The sequence below is a fragment of the Balaenoptera physalus genome (genome assembly GCF_965194825.1).
Source record: "Balaenoptera physalus genome assembly, chromosome: 14".
In the NCBI taxonomy this organism is placed as follows: Eukaryota; Metazoa; Chordata; class Mammalia; order Artiodactyla; family Balaenopteridae; genus Balaenoptera; species Balaenoptera physalus.
In genome coordinates, this window is record NC_138893.1 from 5,338,457 (window position 1) to 5,354,081 (window position 15,625).

At 38.2% G+C, this 15,625-nt stretch overlaps 1 protein-coding gene across 4 annotated transcripts in view; it reads right to left on the reverse strand.

Annotated features, from left to right (window-relative positions):
• BICC1 (BicC family RNA binding protein 1) overlaps nt 1–15,625 on the reverse strand; it is a 303,029-nt gene that overhangs the window by 185,109 nt on the left and 102,295 nt on the right. For 3 of the 4 annotated variants that reach the window (XM_082425510.1, XM_082425509.1, XM_082425511.1), the window contains exon 2: nt 15,496–15,542. In XM_082425510.1, coding sequence (XP_082281636.1) covers nt 15,496–15,542 — 47 coding nt within the window. Of the gene's footprint in view, nt 1–14,140; nt 14,255–15,495; nt 15,543–15,625 lie in introns of those variants that run through there. The other variant, XM_082425512.1, reaches the window with a different exon arrangement.

Genomic DNA, 15,625 nt, shown 5'->3' on the forward strand with positions numbered 1-15,625 from the left:
GGGAAGAAGGGATAATAAGGAGGGGATGGTATGAAGGAATGCACACTGTAATCACCTCTGGGACATCCAAGTTTTAAAAACCTAGCTTCCTAAACACCATCTCAAACAAGTGTTCCCTAAGAACCTCCAAAGCATCAAAATGTGGGGGTAGGTTGGAAGAGTGAGGAACAAGACAGCACTTTCTCTCATTACTTTGATCTGTTTTAAGTAACGATATTAACTGTTTTGCCATTAACAAGAAAGAAGGCCAGGAGATTTTAATTTTTCTTGAAAGAGCGCATGGATTTTTTTAAAAGACATAAACTGTCAGTGCAGTGTAAAGAAGAGTGACTTGGGTTTCCTCTCCAGCTTCAACAATTAGAAAGTTATATGACTTGGACAAATGGCTTAAATTCTCTAGGTCTTTCTTCATTTCTATGCTAAACTAGAAAATCTCTTAAGGTCCCTTTCAGTCCCACAATAACATGATTCTAAGAAGTTACTTAGCCCCAACCATGCACAGAGACCAATGGGTTAGACCCCAAAATACTTGACTCTCTCAATTCAGAAGTCAGAAACTAGTTGGACTATTAGTATATCAACTCCAGAGAACAGAACAACAACACAAGAAAATTAACTGTTTAATAAAATCCAAAGTGATGCAGGTGTGTAACGTATAAAGAAATGAAAACTGTCCAAAGAGGCTGGGCCAGCCTGGAACATGCCACAGAATGGTGGGACTTTTAGCTATACAACTGGAAAGGGTCAGAGATCAAGGTGAGAAAAAGACTTTCTAGGTGGGTAGATATTTTTATCTCCAGCCACAAAAGTCAGGAATGATCACGGCTTGGAGATCCCACTGGTTGATACCAGGGGGGTTGGTTTGAGGAGCACTGGGAGACAAAGGTCAATAAGCAGGAAGGAACCAGACTGTAATGAACGTTCAATGCCAAAGCTTAAAGACATTTAAGCTTTATCTGGGAGGCAATGGAAAGATGTTAAAAAATCCTGAGCATGGTTATCAAATGATAACAGATGTGTTTTAGGAAAGAATCATGTACTCTGCAATGATTTACACTCTTCCCCCTATCATGAGGCTCACTGAGGAAATACACTTTTTAAGAAAGTCTCCGTTGTATAAGTGTATCACGTCCAGCCCTAATACAAATCTTGGTCAGTGGAAAAAAAGGAATTTCTAAGTAATTCACTGATTGTTTAATTCTATAGACTATCTTGTCACCAAAAGGAAAAAAAAAATGATCAAATAGTATCATGAAGTGCTGCATAATATATATTCCTCTAACAAATTCACAAAATGCAAATAACTAACACATTAGTGGCTGCAAGCAGTTCTGAAGGAAAGAGCCTTTTTTAACCGTATATAACAGCATTCCTCAAACTTACCTAATCATGGAACTTTTAAAAGTACAGTATTTATTAACATAATACAGAACTAGTGTTCCAGAGTATATCCTTTTGGAAATTGTACCACGGAACACTTAGTCCTAAGAGAATGAAACTCAACAGAAAGTGAAATCCATTCATAATTGACACAAACGCACACAAAATACACACAATTCCTTCCTTTTAATCAGCATTAGAGACCAACACAAATTTAGAATTTCTCTCTGCACTTGCCCACATGCTGTATCAGTGGTTCCAAACCTTGGCTGCATATTTAAGTCACTTGGGCAGTTTAAAAAATAATAATAATGCTCAAGCTTTAACCTTCCAGAAGAATTAAATCAGAATCTTTAGCTTGGACATCAACAGCTTTTAAAAGATCCACAGGCAAACCTACACCAATGAGGGTTAAGAATACTGCTGTATATTAAGAATTTACTAACTCTAAAATGGTTCACAGTAGAGTTAGGGAAATGGGAAAGGGAACATGAATTCCACTTCTTTCAGTTAGAAAACCTTCCCCTGAAAAAATGAGACTTGGCTATATTTATTCTGCATACAATACTCGATCTCGAATATTCTTGGCCTTCTCTGTACGTGTTCATCATTGTATAATGGTGGTTTAATGCTAACACTAGAACATGCTAAATGGTTGATAGCCAACAATTTCTTTAAGACAAGCTTTAATTTTGAACACGTAGAACCAAATTTTCTATTATTTGCCAAATTGGAATCATTGGTCTCAGAAGTTTTAGTCTGATTCCCATAAAACACAGCCAGAAGTAAACTGCAAAGCCAAAATTTTCAACTGTCCTCCTGGAAAATACATTTTTTAAAAACTGCCTATCATAGAAGGTTTGGGACTTAGTCAAATGATGTTATTTATTTTATAGCCATCATTCCAAACTTGGAAGTTTTATCGTCCAAAATGCAATGAAGGTATTACAACAGTTGAAAACTCATGTTTCAAAGCATAGTTAAAAGTTAATCTTCCTGGGAATGCATTTTTCCTCCAGGAAAGTAGAGGGAAGAAAAAAGTAATAATACACCCCTAAAGCCAGCACTTACAAAGAAGTCAGAAGCTGCAAAACAAACTATAACACAAAATGTTTGGTTATCCTGGCTATCGTCTTAAAGACGATGAATACAAACAGTATGATCTCCTAAATTTAATCTGGATTTCCAAACCTTCTATTCATCCTCTCAACCTTCCACTTGAGTCTGAGTAATTAACTCAGAAAAAGATGATATAATGATATATATCACTTTTAACTCATTTGCTTTCTAGGCCACAGAACAGAAAAACATTCTCCACCGTCTCTTATTTTGCCTTTGCAAAGGCACTCGGGGTTCTTTCCGTGAGGAACGCCTTTCCATCTTGCCTCCATTAAGACATTTAGGTCACTTTATCACAGGTCTAGAAGACATCTTAACCTAATCTCAACCCTGCTCTCTGCTCAGAAACTCTTCCACAAAGCCTGACCTAATCTTACCCAACATACTAATCATATGTGTTACCTTTCCTTCAAATTCCTGCTCCAACGCTTTCTCCTGAGGGCAGCCTTTCTTGATGCCTCAGAGGAGAACAAATCACTCCTTCTGTTTCCTCTGTTACATGCTCTCACCACCCTGGGTGGCACTTCTGTGCCACTTCTCCTTTAGAGTGTGACCCCTTTGAGGACAGGGACCAGATGTCGCCTGTTTCCCCTCCACGATCCTGCACCTGCACAGTGTGTAGCTCACAGGGAGGGTGGTAAGTGTCTCATGAATGGCCTCCTTGGCATCTTTGTAAAGCCTGTACTTCATCATTCATTCTAACCCTTTCTTATAAACATCTTTCTCCTTCTGCTTGAAAGCTCTTTGAAGGTAGAAATTATTTCTTCTTTAGTATTCCCATGAAACTAGAAGACAGAGTTTCCAGATTGACAGAGTATGAGGTAGCACGCCATATTTTCTTTTTATTCATTTATTTATTTTTTTGGCTGCGTTGGGTCTTCGTTGCTGTGCACGAGCTTTCTCTAGTTGCGACGAGCGAGGGCTACTCTTCGTTGCGGTGCGTGGGCTTCTCATTGCGGTGGCTTCTCTTGTTGCGGAGCACGGGCTCTAGGCATGCAGACTTCAGTAGTTGTGGCACGCAGGCTCAATAGTTGTGGCTCGCGGGCTCTAGAGTGCAGGCTCAGTAGTTGTGGTGCATGGGCTTACTTGCTCTGTGGCATGTGGGACCTTCCCGGACCAGGGCTCAAACCCGTGTCCCCTGCATTGGCAGGCGGATTCTTAACCACTGCACCACCAGGGAAGTCCTAGCACACCATATTTTCAATGTGTGAGAGGGATGTTAAAGTGAAGTGGTACTCACAAATGAGAAGAAACACAACATCCATGTTCCAAATAAATACTAAAATATACTACGTCCTCAATTTTGTTAATAACTCCCTCTCAACATACTGGCTGAAACCAGGAAACATTTAGGCTCTCCCAACCTACCAACCTAAGGACCATGCCACAGAGCGTCTCAAACAGCATCTCCTATTGACTTACACATGGATTTGGACAATTGTCTTGGAAAATCCCATAGACAAATATAACAGGAAGAAGTTCTATTTAAGAAAACAACTCCAAGCTAACTGAGTTTACAGTTTTCTTATTCACATGGGATTAAGGTTTCTTGGCAACTCCAAAGTAAACAGCCACATGGGAATTGAAGCTGGGTTTTTTTTTTTTTTTTTCCCCTCTCTCTCTCTCAAAAAAGTAATTGATGGAAAACTCAAGAAAGAAAACCGAGAAGGAAACACAGAAGCCTCTATATATTTGCCTGTAGTTGGTTTCATCTCTGGCTAAATTCCTTCATTCCCAATCGTCATCACTTTAACTATTAAGAAGCAGAAAATTTGAATGACTGAATGATAATCTAGAATGACAAGAGTACTAATGGTAATAAATGCTAAGGAAGGAAAGACATACTTATACACTTATCCTAGATCATTTTGGTTTCACCAAGGGGGAATAAAACGGTAATGAAATCTATTTTTTCACCTCTTAAAGTGACAAAAGGCAGCTCCTTTCAAGAAGGAACTTGCCTCCAAAGAAATAAAAACCTACAAAAGAACTAGTTTGGGACAATCCACAACTGCTGAACATACAAAATAAGAGAGTAACATTCAGGATATTTAATAATTTAATTCAAGGATCATGTTACTTAAAGAGGCAAAGAGTAACAAAGTGTTCTCCCTAACCATTACTAAGAAAAACAGAAAATGTTGTATGCTGTACTAACCCCTCCTCACGTTGGCTGACTACAAACTTCCCACAAAAAGCATAACACTGACTAAAACAATATATTAGTGCCAATGTCCAAGGAGAAGGAGGAAATCCTAAAACGTACAAAAAAAGCCCACAGCTAAATCTTTTTGGAAAATAAGGCCAGCACAAGCTTTTTCCACTGAAGATATTAACAGCAATTATGACCTTATGATTCCTTGAATAATGCTGGCAACTGACGAGCAAAAAGAAACACACCCTGAATAAGAATACTATTCATACACATACACACACACACACAACATATATATATATGTATATATACAAACACATATATATACACACATATATATGAATTTTATTCAGTAAGAGTGTTAATCATATACTGGTATGGTATATTTTCATGTTTTACAATACACTGTGGTATGTGTTATAAAACATGAAAATATACTATACCAGTATATGATGAACATTCTCTCTGAATAGAATTCAATATATATATGTGCTGCTGTATACATATTTTAATGACCCGTTTGGGGAGAATGTCTTAGGTCTTATCTAGGGAGCACTGCTCCTTTAACAATACAACTTAATTTGAGATACTCATCGAGGGGTTCAACTATTCTACACACAGACACCAAAGTTTCTCAAGCACATCAAGAGAAGGGAAGAAGTTTGCAAAAGCACCTACTGAGCCAAACTTGAGAAGCATCACAAACTGTGCCAGCTCCCCCAAGAGGCATTACTCTCTCTCTCTCTCTCTCTCTCTCTCTCTCGCTCTCTCTCTCTCTCGCTCTCTCTTTTTTTTTTTTGGTGGTTGTTGTTGTTCCATGTTCCCTTCTGTGGATGGGTTTCTTCTGCTGACTCACAGCCGCTTCCCCCTGTGACCCCAGCATTTTCCCGAGGCCCACACGGTCACCCCCGGCTTCTCCCCGACCCCACCCGACACCACGACCTTTCCCTCCGCGTCCCCACTACCACTCTAGGTCTTAGTTTCCCCGATTTGTTAGAGACAAGTCTCGCTCAGTGAGTTTTCAGAGCCCGTCACACAGGTCGTGGCCAGTGTCTACAGAAGGTCCCTCATTGGGTCTGGTGCCACATCTAGGCCTGTCAGCTGCGGCTGGAAGAGCAGCGAAACGGGTGATGCAAAACACACCTGGCTCCTCTCCTTTTCTCATGGGAGGGTATGTGGAAAGGCAGGCATATAATCACATAAATGCCAAAGTCCATAAATTTAAAGGTATTACTCAGAGACAAAAGGTAAGAGTTGAATTAGCCAAAGTACAAATTCTAAAGCAATCTATTTTGTCTAAATAAAATGCAAAATTTTAAACGCCATGAAGCAAAAAGGCTGTTCTTTAAAAAACAGCAAGAGTTCCTAAATTAAAGAAAGGATTGATTCATGAGATGACCATAAGCCACTATTGTAACTCTCCTGGATAAAATAAAATAGTGAAATATCAGACCAACCAACCTTAATATGATTTTGAAATGTGACTGTTTAAACAAAATATAAAAGACTACAAAATCCATACCATTTGTTTTACCGTATTAATTTGCTTCAGCCCTTTGGCTGTCCCTCTAATGCACCACAATGACTCTAATTCAGAGTCCTACTCAGCAAAACTTAACAGCTTTAGACAGAACTTTTCTCACTATAGGAGCACAGTCCCCCCAAGACGGCATGATAATCACCGATTTACAGAAAATGATTTATATTTTATGAACAACAGTCGAACAAAGTCAGAAAAGCACTCCTCAAGTCCTGGCTGCCACCAACTAGGTCTCTGACCCTGAAAAAAAAAAAAAAAATCTATCGAAGACCATTCAGATCCTTGTCTAGAAGAAAAGGACATGACCACCACCCCCAATTTTTAAATGTACTAATTCTTCTGTAAACCCATTTTAAAGCAGTCAAGCTTAAAGCTCTTTACTAAATGTCACAGCATTCACTGGAGTCACATTAAAAGGCACTGCACTGGCCCCGTCATTTTATGGGCTGTCATGCTGTGGTTGAGTCCTTTTCCCAGGTAACCTTGTGAAGTCCATAATGAAGAAAGAAAATCATGCAGGAGTTCTGACTACACAGTCCCAGAACCAGATGAACTCCTTCAAAGGGATGCTTCCCACACTTTCATGTTCTGGCCACCTTAACTGCCACATGGTCTCCAAGCGAAATGTCAGGTCAAGAGTTCAGAGTGACAGAGCATGTGAGCTATCTATAAGTGGGCTTTAACCTGTCAGTCAGGATTCTAGTATCCTTAATTTATATTATACACCTAGTAATGACAGTTGGAGCCAAACATTCCTCTTCAGTTGGATGAAGAATGGCCCAAAAAAAAAAAAAAAAAAAGCCAATTCTTCACGTCTGTGACCAATTAACAGTGCCTGAAAATTATATAATCTTTAGCTACTTCTGGATCACACCTGTATCATGGATATCATGGCCTCACTATAGCTGTACTCGTCAGGTTATACCCAAAATACTGTACCCAGATATTGTTGCCACGTGTAAAATCTTGCTCCTAAAAGTGAATAGAATGGTAAGGGATCTGAAAATTGAGTTATATGATAAATAAAATCTAAATATCTTTAGTCTGAAGAAAAGAAGACAAACAGATTTTATAAAAAATATCTTCAAAAAAATTTTTATACCTCCAAATGGCAAAACAAAAAGATCACATGGATGAAAAGAAAGGGGGAAACTTTCTGAAAATCAGCACTGACTAAAAATGATCTGCCTTGTATATACATCTGAGACCTGTACTGTCTTTATACCTGTTGTAGAAGATACAGAAGGAACTTCCGTACTTCATGGGTGGCAGAACCAAATGACCTTTTACACTTCTTTCAACAAAATACTTTATGTTCTACAAATTGGCAATAATTTATGCATTCATGGGCAACCTCAACCTACTTTAGCCATTACGATATGTTTCTCTCCATGAGGTGGTGGTGATGATTAATCTTGGCTTTAAAAATAATAAGGGTTCACTGCATAGTAAGTATACAGAAAGAATACAAATCAACCATAATCTCATCACTGAGACAGACACTTAACATTTTGGAATAATTTCTGCCCTAGTAATGTTTACATGATTTTTAAGGCCTACATAGTAATCTAATCATAAACTCAATGTGATTTCCCACATGATCCAATGCTTTGAGTTTGGGTTCAAGAGACATTTTAACCAGTAATGACTAAACTTTCACAGGGTATTGATTTAAATTAACTATTATTATTCACTTTAAAAAATCACAATAGCAATTAGGGTATATTCACTGCCATCAAACACACAGTTTAAAGGAACCCCAATGACATCCCCTACCTCCGTAGATGCTGAAAGAGGAATAAAACAGCAAATGTGGTTTTCATAAAGCAGTTGTGTGAAATGACTGCCGAAAGAAAAGCCAAGTACCTGATATGATGACAGAACTCAACAGGTGACTGTACAACATGCTCGAGAATATGAGCTTGACACCCAGGCTCCTCGTATTCAAGTCAACACAAAGACAGAACTTAGAAAAGAAAAAGAGAGAATGAGCAAATCACTTAAGACAGTCTTTTTCTTAATCTTTTCTCACTAACCCTTATCTGCTCGACTCTGATAGAAGACAGAGAGCAAATTAGAAGATATAAAAACAGGACAGATTCTTACCCTTAACAACTTTCTGAAAGATGACCATATGAGAAAAGAATCTTAAAAAGAGTGGATATATGTATCTGTATAACTGATTCATTTTGCTGTACAGTAGAAACTAACACAACACTGTAAAACAACTCTACTCCAATAAAAATTAATTTTTAAAAATAAATATAATTAATTAATTAAGAGATGACCAGAATAACCTGTTTGGGGGGTTGTCCATTTTTTCTAAGTCTTGTACGTGCCAGTTACCCCTATTTAGCCAGTTGTAGGAGAAAACAGTGATCACAGACTCTCTCAATGAAACTTATGCTCAAGTCCATAACGCTGTCATCAGAAATAAGAACTCAGGGTCCCTGAATGTTGGCTTACCCAGGCTCCTCGTATTCAAGTCAACACAAAGACAGAACTTAGAAAAGAAAAAGAGAGAATGAGCAAATCACTTAAGACAGTCTTTTTCTTAATCTTTTCTCACTAATCCTTATCTGCTCGACTCTGATGGAAGACAGAGCGCAAATCAGAAGATATAAAAACAGGACAGATTCTTACCCTTAACAACTTTCTGAAAGATGACCATATGAGAAAAGAATCTAAAAAAGAGCGGATATATGTACCTGTATAACTGATTCACTTTGCTGTACAGTAGAAACTAACACAACACTGTAAATCAACTCTACTCCAATAAAAATTAATTTTTGGGATTCCCTGGTGGCGCAGTGGTTGAGAGTCTGCCTGCCAATGCAGGGGACACGGGTTCGAGCCCTGGTCTGGGAAGATCCCACATGCCGTGGAGTGACTAGGCCCGTGAGCCACAACTACTGAGCCTGCGCATCTGGAGCCTGTGCCTCACAACAAGAGAGGCCACGACAGTGAGGGGCCCGCGCACCGCAATGAAGAGTGGCCCCCACTTGCCACAACTAGAGAAAGCCCTCGCATAGAAACAAAGACCTAACACAGCAAAAAAAAAAAAAAAAAATTAAATAAATAAATAAATTAAATAAGTCAGGAGCTCTTTAAAAAAAAATTAAATTTTAAAAATAAATATAATTAATTAATTAAGAGATGACCAGAATAACCTGTTTGGGGGGTTGTCCATTTTTTCTAAGTCTTGTACGTGCCAGTTACCCCTATTTAGACAGTTGTAGGAGAAAACAGTGATCACAGACTCTCTCAATGAAACTTATGCTCAAGTCCGTAACGCTGTCATCAGAAATAAGAACTCAGGGTTCCTGAATGTTGGCTTTAAGGCCTAACTGTCCATTTGTGATGACATCCAGTGGTGACAACATTTAAGTCTGGAATCAAAATCAACACTCATTCTGCAGCCTCCTCAGCCCATCTTCAGAACTGTGACGTCAAATACTCTTCACTGTATATACACGTCCTCTTGGAATGTCTGAATTGTGAACCACGTGAATATATTACCTATTGAAACACATACTGAGATTAAAACCTTAAATATCCTAATTTCACTTAAATCAAATTTGATTTTAAATGTTTAAGCATAAAGACTCAGTGCTAGAGAAAGTATATCATGGGCTATAATGAAGTGAATTCACTTTTAAATAATTAAATCAAAACTTAGTTCTATGACCAGAGGACTATGACCTATTCAACCTATACAAAATAATGGTCAGTGGAGGAAGTAGAAGCAATTATACTTAGAGATTTCTGCCTCCCCCCCTCCAATAAAAAGATTCAAGTGGTCCCCATCTAAGACCAACTAATGCACTCATTTCGAGGTACAAAGGGAGACAGATATTCCTCCAAGCAATTTATCCCAGAAGACAACACTTGCTACCTTCCAGTCTCAAAATGACAAATCTATTTGCCTAACAAGATGAGCTTGAGGGTAATAAAAATATACCACATAAACCATCAAACAGTTTCTTATTTATATTAGTCTTAGTGATAAGCCCTTCTGAAAAACCATAGTTCAAAGGTCACTTTTCTAAACTGACACATTTTAAGGGTATAAAATATCTCTACTTTAAAATATGTGATGTGTACTTTGTGGTGAAACAATGTATATAACCCAACGTAATGGAAAACTTGGCTTTCATCAATTATGATGCCAAATGGATTTTCTCTTCTTCAGCCATTGGGATTCGAGATTCCTAAAGCATTTTGCTTTGATGAATCACATTTGTAATACAATCACTTTACTCATCCCCACCTAATACACTGTAACACATTTTCCCCTCCAAGATCTTGCCATAGTCATTTCACAAGAGAAAGAACAAAATTAGTCATTTCACAAGAGAAAGAAAAAAAGTAGTCATTTCACAAGAGAAAGAAAAAAAGAAGTGATTAAAGGAAACAGGACAGACAGTGAGTAAGCCATGAACAACTGGCCAAAGAACTGTAAAACTCTTGGCAGATCATTTCCATGTGTTTCAATTAAAGTTCCATGAGAAGTGGACAAAGAACTAGAGAGAACAGCAATAGTTGTATCCATTCCCTCCTTTTGTAAATATAGTTAGAGCCAAATAATAAAAAGTACAATTACTGGAGAACTTGCAAATTTCAACATAGAAAAACATTTGGGATGTACCCAATACAAAGAGTCTAATTTGTAATCTCATCAGCCAATCAGAGAATATTAAAAAGCACTTTACATTTTTAATATAGATAGAAAAAAGGACTAAGGGTGTATAAATAGTAGTTCTCCTTCAAAGGTGGGATGACTAAGTGGATTTTTTCTTCTTTCTTGCATGTTAATTATGTATTTGTTATAGACAACTTAAAAATGACTTGCTATAAGGAAAGAAAACGACTTAGTACAAATGATTAGGAAGTTAAAATCTATAGATCAAATTGAGTATCAAAACATGATAACACAACAATTCTACCAAATTTTTCTAATTATAGTAAATGTTCTACAAACTTTATTTCCTCCATTAAAAGGTATTAGTAGTTGAATTGTGTCCCCCAGAATTCATATGTTGAAATCCTAACCACCAGTACCTCAAATGCAACCTTAAACGGGGTCACTGCAGTTGTAATTAGAGAGATGAAATCATTAGAGTGAGCCCTAATCCAATAGGGCTGGTGTCCTTATAAAAAGAGGATGTTTCGACACAGCAAGACACACACAAGGAGAACACCATGTGAAGAAGGCAGAGATGGGGACGACGCTCTACAAGCCAGGAACACCAAAGACGGCAAGCAAACCTCCAGGAGCCAGGAGAGGGGCGTGGACCAGATTGTCTCTCGCAGCCCTAGGAAGGAACCAACCCTGTCCACACCTTGATCCTGGACTTCTAGCCTCCAGAAAGGTGAGACAACCCATTTTTAGTGTGGAAGCCACTCAACTTGTGGTACAAATTTTTAGAGCAGCCCCAAAGGATAATACAAAACGTTTCAAAGCCTTAACACACAGAGATATTACCCTCCGACCACATTCATTTTTCTTTAATCTGTCTTTTGGTAAATAGCGTTTGCAAAATCAGTATTTCCTCCAGATGCTCCTCCTCCCACCCCTATGACTGCAGTTACATAAGGCCACATAAAGGAATTTTCTCCAGGAGAATGTGAGAACAAGTGACACATGCCAGACCCAGACCTGACCTGCCTTAAGACCACGGCACACTCCCTCCTTCTCACCAGCTCCCATCTGGCCATGGTGATGACCCAGTTTTAACCATACAGATGAGATCGTGCCTTAAGGAACAGCAGGGCTCTGTCTTAGAAGGAATCTGGGTCTCTCACTGACAGCATGGGACAATGCCACCCACCAAGCGGGAATACTCTCCTTAGAATGTTACATGAAAGTAAAATAAAGAACTGTTCTTTTTTTTTTCCTTTTTGTTATTGTTTCATTAAAAATTTTACAAAAGATGTACACACTTACTTAAAAATTGTACTATGTGGAAAGGACAAAATAAAAAGGTGTGCTCTCTGTGGATGGTTTTATGTATCTGAAATGTGTACCATTTCAGACCTATATTTTATCTTGTTTTTATATGTATTTCGCAAAACAGAAATCATACTATTTATATGTTTGCTTTTTGATTCAGCAATACATTGCAAGTATCTTTCTGTGTCAATGGGTAAAGATTTACTTAGTTTTTTTTAAACATTGCATATAATTTCATGATGTGAATACACCAAAATTTATTCAACCATTCCCCTATTTTCGCACTTTTAAGATGCTTCTAATTTTAAAGAACTGTTCTTTAAGGCAAGATATTGTTGGCATTATCTGCTGTAACAGGTTAGACTTTTACCCTAATAGAATATCAGTGTAAATAAAACATTTTAAACACATACAGTAAAACAGTATACAGAAAACCAGGGAGATCTCTGAAACAAACAATAACTGTGACTCCTGGCAAAAGTCTAAGTGTACAGTAAACTGAACAACTGCAAATTATAGCTCCAAATTTGAGACAATACATTTGGTGATCCCAGTAGTTGTTAAACTACAATTTCAACCCTTTGTAGAAATCCACCCATTCTTACTCTTAAAGATATTTAAAGTTTTCTTTTATTTTTTAATTTCAAAAATTACTAATGAAAATAATAACTATAATCATATTGTTATGATTTTACATATATTTTGATGGTCCAAAAAAACCAAAGTAACATACACAAGTCTCATCCTCCTCTTCCAATCCTCTCCTTAGGGAGAGCCAGTATGAATCCAGGAGGTATCCTTCCAGACTTAGATATTTTTAAAGTCAGGATAGTCAAATTTTAAACTCAGCTCAAAGAGAGGTTCTAATTTTGGTTTGTGATACACACCCCAGAGTAAAAAACCAAAATATATTCTAACAATAAGCATATAGAAACTTCATATTTGCATTTCCCTGGGAGAAGAAAAGCATTTTTTCAAACATGCTAATGACCAGCAATGTGGTTTATTTTTTGTTCCCAAATGTTTCCCAAAATGCCATTAATTTTAATGGAAGATGTGTGACTAGAAGAAAGTTCCTGGAGGAGAATTCAATACTTCTCCGCTCCTTCATTCTACTGGAGACAGACCATAATGTCTACTTCTGTCCGGTCAAAACACTGAAAATTACTTTTCCGAAATTTGGGATGCTTGCCTTTTAGTAAGCTGCAGGGTTTTTCCCAGGGTAAGTATCCAAATCTTATATTGACACTTGTCGATCAGGAAGATACTTTATTGAACAAAAGAAGAAAATGAGGATATTAAAAAGTACTCCATTTAGTTACTCAGAGACTTCATTAACCTGTGACCAAGAATGTAATCTATGATTCCAACGCACAGTTTGTGGGATGCACACATGTTCCTGGATTCAAACATGTGTTTCCATTTAAACTGCTGGAATGTATATATGGCTCTGCAAAGAGTGATAAATATTAGCAAATCTTCTAAGAATGAAGGTCCTTTATGACCACATACACTGTGTTTCGATTCAGGTTTTAAAATGTCTGAGTCACACAAAGCTCAACAGGCTGCTTTTTACATCGCTTTGCAAGTTAAAGAAGAACTCAAAAAAAAAAAAAAAAAAGAAAAAAAAATCCTTCCACAGATTGCGTCTATTTGTACCACCACAGCCAACCCAAGGCAAATCTGCTATTTGTCTTCTCTTTTCTTCCCCTTGTGGCAAGCTTGCCCCAGCTAAAAGCAGAGTATTCTGAATTGCCCAAGTATTGAGTACAAGTTGGACATGAACCAATGTCAGACAATGCCAAGGAAGGCGGATTCAGACACAGTACATAAACTTCAACAGCATGAGCCTAAAAAGCAGGGGTGGAAAACTGTGGTCTGGCACATGCTATTTGGCCAGCACAGCACTTTTAAATTTTGAAAATTTAAATCCCTTTAAGAAAGGCCGCCCAAACAAAGAAGGTACCTCATCATATAGGATAGTACACCTCACCTTGCACTATGAACTCTCCGATGTCATATGCCGGCCAAATGTTTGAAGTATGAATGCTGCATGAATTCTTCCACATCTGAGCCTTTTTCCATTCTGTTTCTTCACCTAGAATGCCCTCCCCACCCACCCAAGCCTACCTCCACTTGGCTAATTCCTACTCTTCTAAAGACCTCAACAAGTCCTTTTTAATCTCCTCAAGTGCCAGTCAAGTGCTTAATCCTGTACGGCCCAGACTTTCCTGCTATTTATGCGGCTTTATCATCAAACACCAGACTAATTCCTTTAGGGCAGGGACTACGCCTTGCTCATTTTGGTCTTTCCAGTGTGTTGCACAACACAGCAGGTGGTAAATAAATATTTTCAGAATGAAGAAATGGCAATGCCAGTATCAGCTCTGAAAATATTCACTTTCAATATCCTTGGAAGAGAATGCAGATGAATGATGAAGTTGACCAAAAAAAAAAAAAAAAAAAACACTGATCACACAGAAGGCAAGAGAATGAGGAGTACTGTAAAAGCCACATCTGGTCACACAGGTGTTTTCCAAAAGTTTGATGACCCTCTACAGTGATATTTAACCTCATCCGTAGTTGCTGCTGTATTTCACTCTGGGACAAACTGTGTATTTCTTCCTACACACATGCCTTCTGGAAACCAACAACAAACACACAAATATAATAAATTCAACTGAACAAAAGAAAGAAGAACAGGAACTCAAGTCAATTTCTTTGAAAAGACAGACATCTTCCCTTACATAAAACACTTATTTTAAAATAGAGCTAACCAGAATTAATCAACTGCTCTCCCCACTATCTCAAATCATTTTCCATCAGTTCCACTCCTATTTCCCTCTATGACTGGCCAGGCTGGCTTCACTGAAGGTCAGAACTTCCGGAGGGCAGCCGGGGACAGAATGGACATGGTTACCAGTCGTGAGCAAGCAGGTCTAATGGTGCATCTTTTGCCAATTTTATTACCTCGTCCATGGTCATGCTTACCAGAAATGAAGAAGCTGTGAGGGACTCCTTCTCTCCAGCCCCCTAGGCCAGGTATGTGTTTGGGGAAGGAGGAAACAGGCGTAAAGAAGATAATCTGGGCAGCAGATCTGGCAGTCCTCACTGCCTCCTTGCCTCCAAGGGAAAACTTCATTAAATTTGCCCAGAAGGAGCCCCCTTTGAATGGTTACATCCCAAACAGCCTACCACCCTTTCCTTGCCCCAAGCGTCTCCAGCTATCTTATCAAAACCTACTCTCCTTCCTATGGAAGGGGCGCTTTCAGGGGCTTCCAGTGTAGCTGCTGAGACAGGTACATTTCTCCTTAATTATCGCCAAGGCACGAGTAAAAAGTGACTTACCTTCTGAAAAAAGTCTTCCCCACTTTTGCCTTTTCCTTCAGCAGCAGCTGTAAATAAAAATGTATACATTTAAAATAGTTTCATTTTTCAATCTATGTATTTAAAAAACTCTCGAGTATCAGGTATGAGA